General features: G+C 38.9%; 1 protein-coding gene across 2 annotated transcripts in view; it reads left to right on the top strand.

Annotated features, from left to right (window-relative positions):
* Window positions 1–16,742, top strand: part of ASXL3 (ASXL transcriptional regulator 3) — a 79,858-nt gene that overhangs the window by 41,070 nt on the left and 22,046 nt on the right. For both annotated transcript variants that reach the window (XM_075826299.1, XM_075826300.1), the window contains 2 exons: window positions 824–943; window positions 10,268–10,431. In XM_075826299.1, the coding sequence (XP_075682414.1) occupies window positions 824–943; window positions 10,268–10,431 (284 nt within the window). The remainder of the gene's footprint in view (window positions 1–823; window positions 944–10,267; window positions 10,432–16,742) is intronic.

Here is a 16,742-nt window from a genome sequence, read left to right as displayed (position 1 = left end):
AAACCGCGGCAAGAGAGTGCAGGCAGGTCAAAATCGGCCTCAAAATTCCTGAAGGAATTTTGAAGCAGACTTTTTTTTTTCTGCCTGCAAAAATCCTCTGTGTGAACAGGGCCTAAAAAACGAATTTGTTCCAACCCCCCCTTTTTCTCTTTGATGAGCGGATAAACTAATATATATGAGGTCCTCCCGAGTGTCCCCCCAACAGCAGAAAAAAAAACATGGGAGAGTAGACTCGGGCCTGATCCTTTGTGCAGCAGGAGGTAAGCAGCTGCCAGAAGTATATGGCGGCCCTTTATGCCCCTCTCCCTTGTGAAATAGAAATATTGGGAGAAATTGCTGTTGGCTAGCAGCTTTTCAATGTTTTTGGCTACCTCCTAATTACAGTCAAAATCATTCTGTGCCACACTGCACCACAGAACATGATGGCTTTATGTAAATATGTAATAAAGCCGTCAAAAAGAGATGATCCTTAAAGACACAGTGATGGAGATGGCAGAGTTGACTGATACTTTCTCAATAATGATTCTGGAAGCCGGTACAACCTCTTTGGGGTTGTTCTTCAAAGCCGTGCATTAGCGGGATGGTATTTGTCTTATCTGTTGTAGCGTTCAGCGAGTTATTGATTGCATTCCTATCTGATTCAGCATCCTTTTGTTTCTCTGGTCTCTAGTGTGCTGAAAGAAAGAGATTTCAGCTAAAAAAAAAAAAATGGTTGTTCCTGACCGTATTGTACTTAAATTATGGGTTGTTTTTTTTTTGTGGTTTAAAGGGGAAGACATGTAAAATGTATTTTTATTCTTATTTTTCTACCGTCTGTTTTAAGGGTCTGAATCAAAAAACGGTGAAGCAGACAGTTCTGATAAGGAAACAAAGCAAGGGCCAAAATCACCCCCAGGCAAACACATAAGCCAGCATTTAAAGCGGCTAAAAAAATCAGGTTTAGGTAAGTGACGGTTCTGGATCTATTTTTGTGTTTTTTCTAGATCTGTTGAAGCTGTGGTGTTCGTGTAGCCTGGCATAGCAAGATGGAAAAATTAATCTAGTCAATAGTGTACATGTATATCAACAAGAAAAGTTGTGCTGCAAAGATTTAGTGCATTAGTCCATTTCCTTTCTGATAAGTAAGAATCACTGTTTGCATCTACGTCTTTTCCCCGTTGGCACACTGTAACGCCAATCTCCTTGAAAGCTGGTGAACATTTAGAATATTAGTGCAGAAAAAAGCAGTGGTCGTGCTGCTGCTAAATTTAATTTTCATTTTGCAAGTGAAAGGTACAAACATGACAACATTACTGTATTTTCCCTGTGCACTATTTATTACACTTTTTTTTTTTTCTTTTATCTGCTTATTATTCCGTCCTGTGTCTAACTTGTGCTGCTCATGTTTGGCCATTGACTTTCCTTTATAGTTTGTCACACACTTGAGGCCCACCGATGTTGTTTACTAAGTTCGTTAGTTTCCTTTGCTGATATGCACCATAGAAGTTGCTCGTACAGTTGTCTAGTTGAGACCGGCTTATTGCAGGTTACAAAATTATTTGAAGAGGTGGGTTTTCAGAATTCTTTTGAAAGTTGAGGTTCAAGAGGAGAGTAGAGAAAAAGCTCTAGTGAGGAGTGGAGATACGTGTGCGGAAGAATTGGGTGATTAGGGCACAGATGGATGGAGAGGGCATCTTGTGGTTTGCCTCGTATGTCATTATTCTAATTTTGTAATGTATTAGCTGCGTGATGCGTAGTCAGTGAAGGGACCAGCAGAGAGACAATACGGTGGAGGAACGGAAGGGAAAAGTGGCCAGCAGAATTGAGAATGGAATGAAGGGTTGAAAGAGTGTTTGAGGGAAGGCTGCGGTCAAGGTTGCCATAGATGGGACATGTAGAAGCATTTTGGTTGACTTAAGGTTGAGGAAAGCAAAGCAGATTCAGAAATGTTTTTTCATTGGTGGCAGGAGGATAGTAAGGGCTTGGATGTGTGGCCTGAAAGACAGAGCAAAATCAAAGGTTACCCAAACCAGCGGACTTAGGACTGATGAAAGTCTGAAGCTGTCAACTTTGATTGATAGTTCCTGTAGGAAGGTTGAATAGGATGGTGGAAGGATGATGAATTTGATTTTGTCCACGTTGAGTTTTAGGAAGTGGGAGGAGAAAGCTGACAAACACTCTCTGGAGCTTTGGATAGCAGAGAAGTAAGTTTGGGTGTGAAGAGTGTAAAAATTATATTGAAAGCCATGAAATTTTATGAGCTGCCAAAGGTATAAATAGAGAAGAGGAGACCCCTGGGACAAAGGCTTGAGGGACATCAACAGAGCGGACAGGAGGAGAAGGAGGAGGTGGTGTGCGAGTTGGTGACATGATGGGGGAATTTATCAACCTTTCTGCACAAGATTTTACACCTCCCTCGCTACTTTTGCATAACTTCTCAAAAGGGGACGGGGTAACCGCAATATGTCGAATTTATGCCAGAAGACTGGCCTAAATTAAGTTGATTTTACTCTCTCGCATGCAGCAAGGTAGAGGCCTATGCTGGGCCCCTTATCTCTCCTCTTTGGTCAGATTATCGGACAATTAAATAAATAAAAAAATTGATTAATTTAAAAAAAAAATTCATGCCCATCTCACCGCTCCACTTCTTCTCTCAGCATGCCGCAGCTCATTCAAGGTCCTGACGCATGGCCAGATTTATTAAGTCGTGCACCTCTTAATAAATTTGTTGCATCTTACTCCAGTATGAAACGCCAGTCTTAGCAAGTTTGCCCCAAAGTGTTTGGTTGTTGAGTTATAAGTTGATCCAGGAGAGAGCAAAGTCTGTGATTCTGGAGGATGAATGAATTTTCTAATAGAAGTGAGAAGTACAATGCAGAAGACAGGTTTAAGGGGAGGGGGAGTATGGAGTATTGTTGTGTGACTTTAGTTCATTAGCAATTTGAGAGGTTGGATCAGAAACCAGATTGTAGGAGGTGCAAACCGGAGTTAGAAGAGAAGTAGGAGGATAGTTCAAGCTTTAGCAAAGTCCTCAACTGAGAAGAGAGATGTGGGAGGAGTGCACATGGGACTGAGTAGAGCGGAAAAGCTTAAAATAATTTTTGGGGACTGAGATGGTCTGACAGAAGAAAAACAGGCAGTGAGTGAGATTTTTAAAGTTTAGAAGTGGTTGTTTGTGTGTTGTAAGGCCTTTCTTACAGTAAGGGTATGTGCACACGGTAGCACGCTTTTACGTCTGAAAAGACAGACTGTTTTCAGGAGAAAACAGCTGTCTCGTTTCAGCCGTAATTGCTCCTCCTCGCATTTTGCGAGGCTCCTCTGACAGCCGTAAATTTTGAGCTGTGCTTCATTGAGTTCAATGAAGAACGGCTCAAATTACGTCTGAAAGAAGTGTCCTGCACTTCTTTTGACGAGGCTGTATTTTTATGCGTCGTTGTTTGACAGCTGTCAAACGACGACGCGTAAATGACAGGTTGTCTGCACAGTACGTCGGCAAACCCATTCAAATGAATGGGCAGATGTTTGCCGACGTATTGTAGCCCTATTTTCAGGCGTAAATCGAGGCATAATACGCCTCGTTTACGCCTGAAAATAGGTCGTGTGAACCCAGCCTAAGATTTCTTACATCATTGCTCAGTGTTTCTAGAGAATGGTCTCACCTATCCAAATGTTTAGTCGGCACTCCACTATTAGTAGTGGTGCTGGTCAGAAGGATATATAATCCTCTCAAATGTCCGTAATAATCGATGAACTCCTGAAATATGCTGTATATTCAGGTTTAAAGAGGCTCTGTCACCTCATTATAAGTGCCCTATTTCCTACATAAGGAGATTGGCGCTATAATGTAGGTGACAGTAATGCTTTTTATTTAATAAAACAATCTATTTTTACCACTTTATTACCGTTTTTAGATTTATGCTAATGAGTTGCTTAATGCCCAAGTGGGTGTATGTTCACTTTAGACCAAATGGGCGTTGTACAGGGGAGTGTATGACGCTGACCAATCAGCATCATGCACTCCTCTCCATTCATTTACACAGCGCATAGAGATCCTGCTAGATCCTTATGTGCTGTCTTATACTTACACATTAACAATACTGAAGTGTTTAGATAGGGAAAAGACATTCCACGGAATGTCTATTCACAATCTCTGCACTTCGTTACTCTGTCTGTGGTAGTTACAGCAGAGGAAGCGTGATCTCGCAAGATCTCGCTGTAAATGACAGGTTACAACTAGATTACGTGTCCTCTGATGTAACTACCACAGACCGAGTAATGAAGTGCAGGGATTGTGAATAGACATCCCGTGGAATGTCTATTCCCTGTCTAAACACTTTAGTATTGTTAATGTGTAAGTATAAGACAGCACATAAGGATCTAACAGGATCTCTATGCACTGTGTAAATGAATAGAGAGGAGTGCATGATGCTGATTGGTCAGCGTCATACACTCCTCTGTACAACGCCCACTTGGTCTAAAGTAAAAATACGCCCACTTGGGCATTAAGCAACTCATTAGCATAAATCTAAAAACGCTAATAAAGTGGTAAAAATAGATAGTTTTTTTTTAAATAAAAAGCATTACTGTCACCTACATTATAGCGCCGATCTCCTTATCGAGGAGCCTCCTTAATAATATATACATTAATATATATATATATTATATATATAATATATATATATATATATATATATATATTAATAGAGCCTCCTTAATAATATATACATGGTAGGATTAAGTCAGAATAAATATATATATATATATATATATATATATAGGATTAGGTCAGAATAAATATATATATATATATATATATATATATATATATATATATATATATATATATATATATATATATATATATATATACTTGAATTGCAGATGTTTTTGTCCCTTAATAGTATCTGTATGAAATAAAGTTTAGAACAAAGCGTTTAAAGACCAATAAGATAAAGAGGAAAGAGCAGTGACACAGTTTTCATTCCTTGCCAAAGACCTTATCTTTTTATTAATAAATGGAAAATTCCTATTAGTGAATAGTTACAGCCACTGACAACAAGCAGAAATCTTGAAAGCGGTGAAGAATTGAAATACCAAGTATACCTCAAAGTTGCAAAATTCCTCCCCTATACAATTATTTAATGGTCACTAACCTTTCAATAAACGCTGCATAAATCAATAGTACAAGCAAATATAAAAAAAAATATTTAATACAGTGTTGTGAATGTTTTCTTATATGTTTGCGTATTTGTCACACATGAATGTTTCAGATCGGTCGGCGCGGTTATATGACGTCACCGGCCGGCACATGAGCGCGAGAGGAAAGTCAATTCAGCGGGGATGTCCTGCGGTGCGCAAGTGCATCGCAGGACACCCACCTAACTGCCCCCCCCTTCCGCAGAGTATGGAGACATGATATCAAAGGTAGTATCTCCTGTCTCCCTCTGTTAGTCAAAGCAGGACAAAGGCTAATTGTATTGCTTTGCTTGAGGCATATGTCTACACACACACACACACACACACACACACACTTCCCTATGCATCCCTATTTACAGACGGATGAAAAATACAGTTGTGTGCATGGGACATAAGACACTGGACAAAGATGGCATCTATGAATAAGTTGCAAGGTGCAAACCACTGCTGACCAAAAAAGAACACATTGGCTTGTCTCGCATTTCTCCAAAAAAACATCTAGATGACTCCCAAGACTTTTTGGGTAATATTCTGTGGACTGATTAGTCAAAAGTGGAACTTTTTGGAAGACCTGGGTCTTGTTTCATCTGGCGTAAAGCAAACATGATTGTAGTAGTAGACAACTGGTCATAATTGATGGAACCATTAATTCTGCTCTAAGAAAATCCTGAAGGAGAATATCCACTCGTCAGTTAATGACCTAAAGCTCAGGCACAGTTGGGTTATGCAGCAGGACACAAGCAAGTCCACCTCTGAATGGCTTGAAAGAAACAAAATTAAGGTTTTGGAGTCTTTTCTTGAATCTATTGGGATGCTGTGGCAGGACCTTAAATGGGCAGTTAATGCTCGAAAACACTCCAATGTAGCTGAATTAAAACTATTCTGCAAAGAAGAGTGGGCCAAACTCCCTCCACAGCAATGTAAAAGACTTATGAGAAGTTACCGCAAACACTTGATTGCAGCTGTTCAGCCAAGGGTAGCAAAACCAGTTATTTGTGTTAGGGGGGGGGGGCAAGTACTTTTTCATGTGGGTGATATAGGTTTTGAATAAATCTTTATCCCCAATAAATGAAATGATGATTCAAAAGCTGAATTTTGTGTTTACTCGTGTTGTCTTTATCTTATATTTAAATAATTTAGGTGATCTAAAATATTTAATTGTGACAAATTTGCAACAATATAAGAAATCGGGTGAGGGGCATGCGTTTTCACAGAACTGTATATTAGAGAAAAATGCCTCTTTCCCTACTGATCAGGTATTTCTCCCCCTGCCTCCTGCACTGTCATTCACTCTGAATTTACTGCTAAAATCTGATGGATTATTAGCTCACTGAGGGATCCGGATACATGTTTTCCATAGAAATCTATGTAGGGGGAGGGAGCAGAGTGAGAGAGAGGCAGAGAGACACACAGGGAGCCACTGCAGCTTCTAGTAAGTGTAAGAGCAAGATTTTCTCTCTGTGTGCAGTGTATGCTAAAAATATAATAGCAGTTAGACTCCACCCACTTGCTCAGGGAAATTCGAGATATAGCCTGCAGAGGAGAAAACGGCTGAAAAATGCAGAATACAAGTCATATAATGGCGAGAAATAGTGTTATTCCTCATGTACACAAATATGACAGATTATTCTGAAAAATAACCTAAAATAAAAGGTTAGTTACGCTTTAAGATTAATTTACTAACGAGTTTGCCACTCCTTTAAAAGTCTCCTGTTAACTTTTCTATTTAGATTTAAATTGATTACATGTGAAATAAATTAATAAGCACATGAAACTATAAAAGGAGGCAAATCTTTGTTCTTTTCATTTTAATGACATTTGAATGCCAATTTTAAGAAATTATAATCTATAGTTTATGTACATTGGCACAAAAAGACTTCTATGATTACTGATCTTGGAAGTTCAAAGAACATCTAAAATATCTGCACTTGCATGAAAAGCAATAAATCAGACTGTAAAATGTCATATAACGTTGCTTGCTGTTTCTGTGTAAAATAATATGCTTTTGATGCTTCTACAGTTAACAGGACATTAATAAAAAATTACCTTTTTAAGTGTATGTTATTGCGTTAGCATTCTTTATTATTTTACACAACTATCTACATTGAATACTTTATTCTTAATACATCTGTACAAGCTTGGATTATTACTGATTTTAACACTATTCAGCATCTTTGAGAGTCAGGTGCTAATCCTTTTTAGAGTCTCTTAGAATTAAAATTTAAGCAATAAACTCTTAGAAATCAATTACCCATTGAAGCCTGTCAAGCTTAAATGGGTTGTCTGGTTTAGTAAATCTATTATTAAATACCTCTAAGGAAAGCCTGTTAAAATAAAGAAGGGTCTCAATTCAAGACCCTCATCTGTTTACCAGAGAGGAGAATGGCTACAAATATTGTCTTGCTCTGGAGGACCTGGGACATCTATACTCTACATGGACATCCCATTAATTTCAATTAGAACTGTGTAAGGCTTCATTTCCCCTGTCATGGCTTTACAGTGAAGTTAAACACTTGCTTCCTGGACCAGGACACCCTGTGATCAGTTTATCATCTGGGATTTCGTCTATCAAAAAAAAAATTGGCCAAAGTGTACAGCCATTTTGAATATTATTGAACACATCTCCTCTACTGTAAGCGTGGCATCGTTGTCAAATATGAAAACTACAATTACACTGATTTGTATCTTCCATTAGAATATCACACTTTTGATGCATTGTCACTAGTACTTTAATCTACTTGTGGAGGTACTGGTCAAAGATACTGACACTTGTTCTTTAACCTTATTTCAAACAAAGTTGACCTATGATATGTTACCTTCTCCAAAACTTTATTTGCTTAACATTCATAAAAATAAAATACCACTATGTAAAGCGGGTGGCTTCTCCTTTTCTAACCACTGCCCACCAAACCACTGTTGCAGCAGGTAAATAAAAAATGTGCCTACCTTTACAGGACATTGAAGAGTCTATCCCATCCCTGACAATATGCCCCATCAGGGAGCCCCCTCTTTGAGGCCATAGGGGAGAGCCAATGCAAAGTTTTGGCTATAATAATACTATAATGAGTAGCTGCATAGAGCTTGTCCTAGTGATAACCGCTAATCGCTGAGGTTTGGAAAAGATAGACGCTAGACCGGTGAACATTCTCTAAGAAGGAGTTGTCCGGTGGTGAACATTCTCAAAGAAGGAGTTGTCCGGTGGTGAACATTCTCAAAGAAGGAGTTGTCCGGTGGTGAACATTCTCGAAGAAGGAGTTGTCTATTAATTATTTCTCACATCACCTCATGTAGAATTAAGTCTTGATTTCCACTGGGTGTCTGAAATCTCCAATTCGGTACTCTTACCACTTTTAGAATAAATTAGGTTTCTATTTATGACTTAGGAAACTGTGAAGTTACATTGGTTATGAGCACATATATATTGTTCGGTCATGTTTAGTTTACATTCTAAAAGCCAAAGAAAACTTGGAGTATAAAATGTATATCTTTTTTAAAAGAAACATATTGCATTCAGGATATGATTACTTCAATTTTATACATATTGTGGGAGAAGTATTAATAATAATCGAGCTGGAGTAAGACACAACAAATATATTAATAGGCGCCCGCCTCTTAATACATTTGTTGCAGATTCTACTGTCCATGCTCCACTGAAACAAATCTACGCCATTCAGGAGCTGGTAGTTTCTGGTGAAAATGATAGTAAGTGCCTCAGCCTGCGAGTGGTTACGCCCCTTTATTTAAACGTTGCCCGCTTTTTGAGAAAGTGGCGAGAGCAGGGGAAATGCCCCAAAAGTCGACATTTTTGAAACTTTTAGGCAGTTTGCAATATTTCTACGCCAGCAACGTCATTGGCGTAGAAATGTTGTTACATTCCCCTAGTTATGTACATGAGAAGTGAGTACTTTTTTTTTTTGGACTGATTCTGAGTATTCTAGCCCGAGGCCGCATTTTCAATTCTGCAGGATTCAGACCTGAAATCTGCCAGCTCTTGCACTGGTGATCTGTGTTCTGAGAAGTGCAGTCTTTATACCAGACACTCTACAATAAAAAAAAAAAAGCTAAAATGTTCCCACTACATCATACTATAAGCTGTTAGTACGACCTGTTTCCAATAACAACCAACAAAATTGTTAAAGTGTAGCTAAGGACTACAATACAGACTGCAACTCTTGGATCACTACAAGGTATTCCATTGTAATGTAGTTACTGTTATTTAAAAAAAAAATCTATATATATATATCATACATTTTATGCTTTAAAACTTCTAGAATATGAACAATAACCTGATCCTTTTCATGCTTTTACGCTACTGTGATGAGAAGTCTGTGTGCAGGAGTATTAATGGGTCTTGGCATTTAATTTGTGTGTGAGGGGATTTATCATGAAAAGACATACTCATTTCCAGCTTGGAACGCTGATCTTTTTTACCCACGGGCTGACATTTTTGTTAATAAACAGGATTCCCTTGATGATCTGCTTTGGAGCTTCCTCTTTAGAATTACGGTGTATGGTTGGCCGGACTACTTTTACTTAAAAAGATTGGACTAAAAAAAAAAGGACATTTTCTGTAAAATCACTGATTAGCACAGTTTTATTATTTTTGATGTTCGTTTTTCTGAAAGTGTTTTCTCCATATATTTTATATATATTTTTCTTTATATGTTCTAATCATAACACATTATAAATCCTCCCATAGTCCATAATGCTGCTTATGTGAACCATGCTAAGAAAACCCTGAAATGCTATTTAATGATCATTTATTTTATCCTTTTTATATTATTTGTACATAGGAAAAAAAACAGATGTTCTGAAATATGACGAATCAAATGTGTTATCTTCTTGTAAGGGAGGTACAAGCCTCTGCTTGAAGGGAAATTTCATGACATTCTTTTTTTTATCTTGTGCGCACTTCTTTATCTAGCCAGTTTTGGGGGTACTGCTGCCAGAAGTCCTATTCATTAGCCGTGGTATTTATGCTGCAGGATTGTGAAGAATAACGTTTACTGGCTGCAGCTGTAATAACGGTTTTCTGCATATTATGACCATGATCCCTTTTTAACTTTCTTTTTTTATTCCTTACATTTCCTAGGGCATTTGAAATGGACCAAAGCAGAAGATATTGACATAGAAACTCCAGGATCAATTTTAGTGAACACTAACCTGAGGGCTCTAATAAACAAGCATACATTTGCTTCTTTACCTCAGCATTTTCAGCAGTACCTCCTACTCTTACTCCCAGAAGTAGATAGACAGGTGAGTACTTGCCGCTCCCTGGAGATTATGGCGCATGTGAACGATTTGTTCAAAGTAATTTAAGTTTTCTTTTGTGTTTTTTTTTTTTTTTTCAATACTTTAGTACTTAAAGGGAATGTGTCGCTAGAAAATTTTATTTTTTAGTTAAACAGTTAGTGTATAAGTGATTAAACATTGTTCTAATTTTTTTACATTTTTTCACGAGTCAGGAAATATTATACATTAGATTCTAATTTATAACATTTCCCAGCGCTGGTCACTAGATGGAGCAATTCCCAAAATTGCAGCATTGGCATGTGGTAAAGCAACCACATTGCTTTATGCTGCAAAATTTGAGAAGACACACTCGCTCTAGTGAGCTCACAGAATCCCCCCTCCTTTATCCTGGCTAGTGCCAGGAGAAAGGAGGGGGTTGAACGTTCAAACCTCCTGCACTGTGTCGCCATTTTTTGAGCGAACACACAGTGTAGTAAGTTTACATACAGTAGTAATCCCACACTAAAACACGTACATACACAGAAATAACTTACCTGCCGCCGCCGCTCCCTCCGGTCCGTCCGCTCCGTCTGCTCCCTCCGCTCCAAGTGCTTGCTTCAGAACACAAGTCCGAAAGCCGCGACCGGAAGTAGTAATCTTACTGTCCGGCCGCGGCTTCCGGTCCACAAGAAAATGGCGCCGGACGTCGCTCGGACGAAGACCTTCCATTTGGACAGTGTGGGAGCGGCGCATGCGCCGTTCCCACACAGACGGCGTACAGCATAGTGGATGGAACGGGTCCCGTTCGCATTCACTATGGGGCTGTATGTGCCGTATTCCATGTCTGTATGTGTCGTTAATCGACACATACAGAGATGGAAAAAAAATGGCAGCCCCCATAGACAAGAAAAAGTTCAAAAATAAAAAAAGTAAAACACAAACACACAAATAAATAAAACATTTTTTAATAAAACACTAAAAGCAAATTGATATAAAAAAAAAAATTTCTGCGACACCCGTCCTTTAATGTATTTTTATTTTTAATGACCATACATTTTTTCTTGGTGATATTCATGCTCGTGCTAGTTAAATGGCTAACTTTTAAAAAAAACTAAAATAAAAAATTAAGCTATTAAGATGTCCCGGCTTTTTTCTTTTTGGTCATTTTCACGCATAGGGGTGGAGATTTACTATTCAAAATGCACTTAATTTTATTATTTTATAAAGCACATTAAAGTGTTTTAGACACGTTATTTAAACCTTCCTATGCATCAGATTTGTTAACGGCGTGCACCCTTTTTTTTCTTTGCGCAAAATATTGTTGTAAAGTATGCCAGCCATGATGTGATGTATGGAAAAGAAACATGTCTGCCAAAATCCAACAAATTTATCATACGGCGTGCGTCACTGTGATAAATGTGGGCTAGTTTTATACTTTCTATCTTTCTAAGTATTAATAAATCCCAACAAGTGTGTGTGTATATATGTATACACTACCATTCAAAAGTTTAGGATCACTTAGAAATTTCCTTATTTTTGAAAGAAAAGCACAGTTTTTTTTCAATGAAGATAACATTAAATTAATCAGAAATACACTATATACATTGTTAATGTGCTAAATGACTATTCTAGCTGCAAACGTCTGGTTTTTAATGCAATATCTACATAGGTGTATAGAGGCCCATTTCCAGCAACCATCACTCCAGTGTTCTAATGGTACATTGTGTTTGCTAACTGTGTTAGAAGGCTAATGGATGATTTGAAAACCCTTGAAAACCATTGTGCAATTATGTTAGCACCGCTGTAAACAGTTTTGCTGTTTAGAGGAGCTATAAAACTGACCTTCCTTTGAGCTAGTTGAGAATCTGGAGCATTACATTTGTGGGTTCGATTAAACTCTCCAAATGGCTAGAAAAAGACAGCCTTCATGTGAAACTCGACAGTCTATTCTTGTTCTTAGAAATGAAGGCTATTCCATGCGAGAAATTGCCAAGAAAAGGAAGATTTCCTACAACGGTGTGTACTACTCCCTTCAGAGGACAGCACAAACAGGCTCTAACCAGAGTAGAAAGAGAAGTGGGAGGCCCCGCTGCACAACTGAGCAACAAGACAAGTACATTAGAGTCTCTACTTTGAGAAATAGACGCCTCACAGGTCCTCAACTGGCAGCTTCATTAAATAGTACCCGCAAAACGCCAGTGTCAACATCTACAGTGAAGAGGCGACTCCGGTATGCCGGCCTTCAGGCAGAGCGGCAAAGAAAAAGCCATATCTGAGACTGGCTAATAAAAGGAAAAGATTAATATGGGCAAAAGCACACAGACATTGGACAGGGGAAGATTGGAAAAAAGTGTTATGGACAGACGAATCGAAGTTTGAGGTGTTTGGATCACACAGAAGAACATTTGTGAAGCGCAGAACAACTGAAAAGATGCTGGAAAAGTGCCTGACGCCATCTGTCATGCATGGTGGTGGTAATGTGATGGTCTGGGGTTGCTTTGGTGCTGGTAAAGTGGGAGATTTGTACAAGGTATAAGGGATTTTGAATAAGGAAGGCTATCACTCCATTTTGCAACGCCATGCCATACCCTGTGGACAGTGCTTGATTGGAGCCAATTTCATCCTACAACAGGACAATGACCCAAAGCACACCTCCAAATTATGCAAGAACTATTTAGGGAAGAAGCAGGCAGCTGGTATTCTATCTATAATGGAGTGGCCAGCGCAGTCACCAGATCTCAACCCCATTGAGCTGTTGTGGGAGCAGCTTGACCGTATGGTACGCAAGAAGTGCCCATCAAGCCAATCCAACTTGTAGGAGGGGCTTCTGGAAGCATGGGGTGAAATTTCTCCCGATGACCTCAGCAAATTAACAGCTAGAATGCCAAAGGTCTGCAATGCTGTAATTGCTGCAAATGGAACATTCTTTGACGAAAGCAAAGTTTGAAGGAGAAAATTATTATTTGAAATAAAAATCATTATTTCTAACCTTGTCAATGTCTTGACTATATTTTCTAGTCATTTTGCAACTCCTTTGATAAATATAAGTGTGAGTTTTCATGGAAAACACAAAATTGTCTGGGTGACCCCAAACTTTTGAACAGTAGTGTATATATTTTATTTATTTATTTTTAAATTATTGAGCATTTACTGTGTGAAAAATTGTAAAAAATAAATAAAATAAAGATTTCATTGTTTTGGTTTTTTTTGTAACTCGCTTAGAGAAACCCTAAAGTAGAATCTATTTGTATTTGTTCTTGTATAGGGGAATTGTATTACTATAGGTGAATTGTGTTGGGCAAGGATTTTAGATGAAACGGGGGGGGAATTAGGATTTTTTTCATAATGTCATTTTTGTTTTCTTTTTTTATTATTATTTTACATCTTCAGTTTTTAGAACTTGTCCCCCGAAAGGACAGAAAAGACATCTAAGGGACATTATCAGCCTCAGTCCTAATGTGACAGTTGTAATAATCAGGGTCTACACCCAGCGGCTCTGTCAAATAACCAATAGTGACCGCAGCTGTGTGTAGACCCTGGGGGCATTTTTTTTTTTATTGAGAACAGGACAAACCCAATAACTTCAAAAACATTATGTTGGTTTCTCTTACTAACACAGCTTGAGTTTTATTTTGTAATTACTTAACTGGTACATGCACATTAGCATGGTCATACTTGTACATTGTGATGCCGACAGTTGCTGGGCATCAATGCATCTCCTACTTCTGCCCCATCTTAGCTACCCAGCATTGTACCTAAAGATAGTTGGTCTGCGTTTAGTGAAATAAGCAATAGAAGGCTAGCTTCAGGTTTTTTTTCCCGCTGCAAAAGCACACGCTCTAAGGGTATGTGCACACACATTAATTACGTCCGTAATTGACGGACGTATTTCGGCCGCAAGTACCGGACCGAACACAGTGCAGGGAGCCGGGCTCCTAGCATCATACTTATGTACGATGCTAGGAGTCCCTGCCTCTCTGCAGGACAACTGTCCCGTACTGTAATCGTGTTTTCAGTACGGGACAGTAGTTCCACAGAGAGGCAGGGACTCCAAGCATCGTACATAAGTATGATGCTAGGAGCCCGGCTCCCTGCACTGAGTTCGGTCCACTACTTGCGGCCGAAATACGTCCGTCAATTACGGACGTAATTAGTGTGTGTGCACATACCCTAATACAGTCGAACAGCTTCACGTAAAGTAACCAGTGGGATCCTTGTTTCCTCCTTCCTCTGCTATTCCTTTGTTTACTATCAATTCGTGTGACAACTGTTAGGCAGAGTAGGTACAAAACAAAGTATCCTATATGGATAATCTCCTTGTTTATCATCAAATGAACCAATCGCAAAGAAGCTGGGCTGATGGTATTGTAAATTGCATTGAGACCAGTAATCAGTGATTTGGAATCTGCCCTGCAAATCTCCTAGACCTCTGAGTGAATAAACACTAAAACAAGGGTAAAGCAATTCTTCTTAGGGCTGCGCTATTGATTCCGTCAAAAAAACTGAAACCATTAGCAACTGAAGCTATCAATGGTTATGCTAACGGCAAGCTATGGTTTCTGTTTGCTGTTCCGTTGATGGGTTCCTTAGACGGAAAGGTTTGACAGAACCCATCAACAGTACCTAATGCTGATGTGAACACACACCTAGCCTTCATTCTCACAGCTGTATAACAGCTCCGTATGTTAGAGTCTTAATAGTTACCTTTTACTGAACCTATGCCTCTAATTTCATACAGAGGCATACAGGGTTTTTTTCTGTCGATTTTTCCGATTTATCGATCAGATGCCTTATCCACAAAAATGTCCTGGCAGCGTTGTGCCTTCCAAAAGATAGTGTCTAGTTTGTAGTGCTCATTCACACGATTACATGCAATGAACTTTAAATTTGTTTTAGGAGCTTAAAGGTTGTTTCATGACAGACCTTTATGGCATATCCAAGCTCTGATATCCCCACCTATGTCCCAAACGGAAGTCTCTCAACCCTGTCCCGACTGCCGACCGCCACTACCAGTCAGAAAACCAATGCAGAGGAGTATGGGATTTTTTTTTTTTTTTTTAAATTAGAACAATGTGTAATCATTTATATACTAACGGTTTAGTTAGTATATAAATGATTACACATTGTTCTAATTTTTTTAATTTTTTTCACAAGTCAGGAAATATAAATTAGATTCTAATTTATAACCTTTCCATGTGCTGGTCACAAGAGGGAGCAATTCCCAAAATTGCAGCATTGGCATGTGGTAAAGCAACCTCATTGCTTTATGCTGCAAAATTGGAGAAGACACACTGGCTCCAGTGTGCTCAAACAATCCCCCCTCCTTTATCCTGGCTAGTGCCAGGAGAAAGTAGGGGGTTGAATGTTCAAACCTCCTACACTGTGTGCCGCCATTTTTAGAGCGAATGCACAGTGTGGGAGGATTAGATACAGTGGTAATCACACAGTATAACACGAACATACACATACATCACATACACAAACATAGCTTACCTGCTCCTGCCGCAGGCTCCGCTCCTTGTCCTTGCTTCTGAACATATGGATGGAAGCCGCGACCGGAAGTAGTCGGCCGCGGATTCCGGTCCACATGAAAATGGCGCCGTATGTTGCTCTGCCGAAGACCTTCCTTTTGGACTGTGTGGGAGCGGCGCATGCCCCGTTCCCACACAGACGGCATACACTATAGTGAATGGAACGGCTCCCGTTCGCATTCTCTATGGGGATGTATGTGCCGTATTCCATCTCTGTATGTGTCGTTAATCGACACATACAGAGATGAAAAAAAAAATGGCAGCCCCCATAGAGAAGTAAAAGAAAGAAAAAAGTACAACACAAAAACACAAATAAATAAAATTTATTTTAATGACATAATAAAAGTAATAACCTATAAAAAAAAATTTTTTCGTGACACCTTGCCTTTAACGCCTATTTGCTTCTATGAAAGTCACAGAGACAGCGTAGTTCAGCGAGCTCAGCTGTTTCCGTAATCCTGTTCTCTGTTGGGTGCGCGTCTCAGACGTGGGGCCGGCATATATCAGAATAAAGTTTACCTATATCTTAAATGTCTATTTTGATACATTACTCTTTTAATCTTTTAATCGTATCTTTTAGGTTATTGTGTGTAGTTTAGCATGTATCCATTAGACCCTTATAACTAGATATACTAGTAAGAGCTTCTGCCACAGTCAATCAATGCTACTATAAAGTGAAGAACTGCTTTTATACTGGTGAAAAATTTGTCTGATTGAATAACATGTTTCCATAGTTAAAAGACCTTTACATGCCCTCCATTCTATTTTATTTTATTCTCCTTTTCCCTCGTACTTTGTACAATC

The sequence above is a fragment of the Rhinoderma darwinii genome, chromosome 5 (assembly GCF_050947455.1).
Source record: "Rhinoderma darwinii isolate aRhiDar2 chromosome 5, aRhiDar2.hap1, whole genome shotgun sequence".
Taxonomy (NCBI): domain Eukaryota; kingdom Metazoa; phylum Chordata; class Amphibia; order Anura; family Rhinodermatidae; genus Rhinoderma; species Rhinoderma darwinii.
Note: the sequence above shows the minus strand (reverse complement) of the source record. Positions and strands in the feature narration are given on the sequence as shown.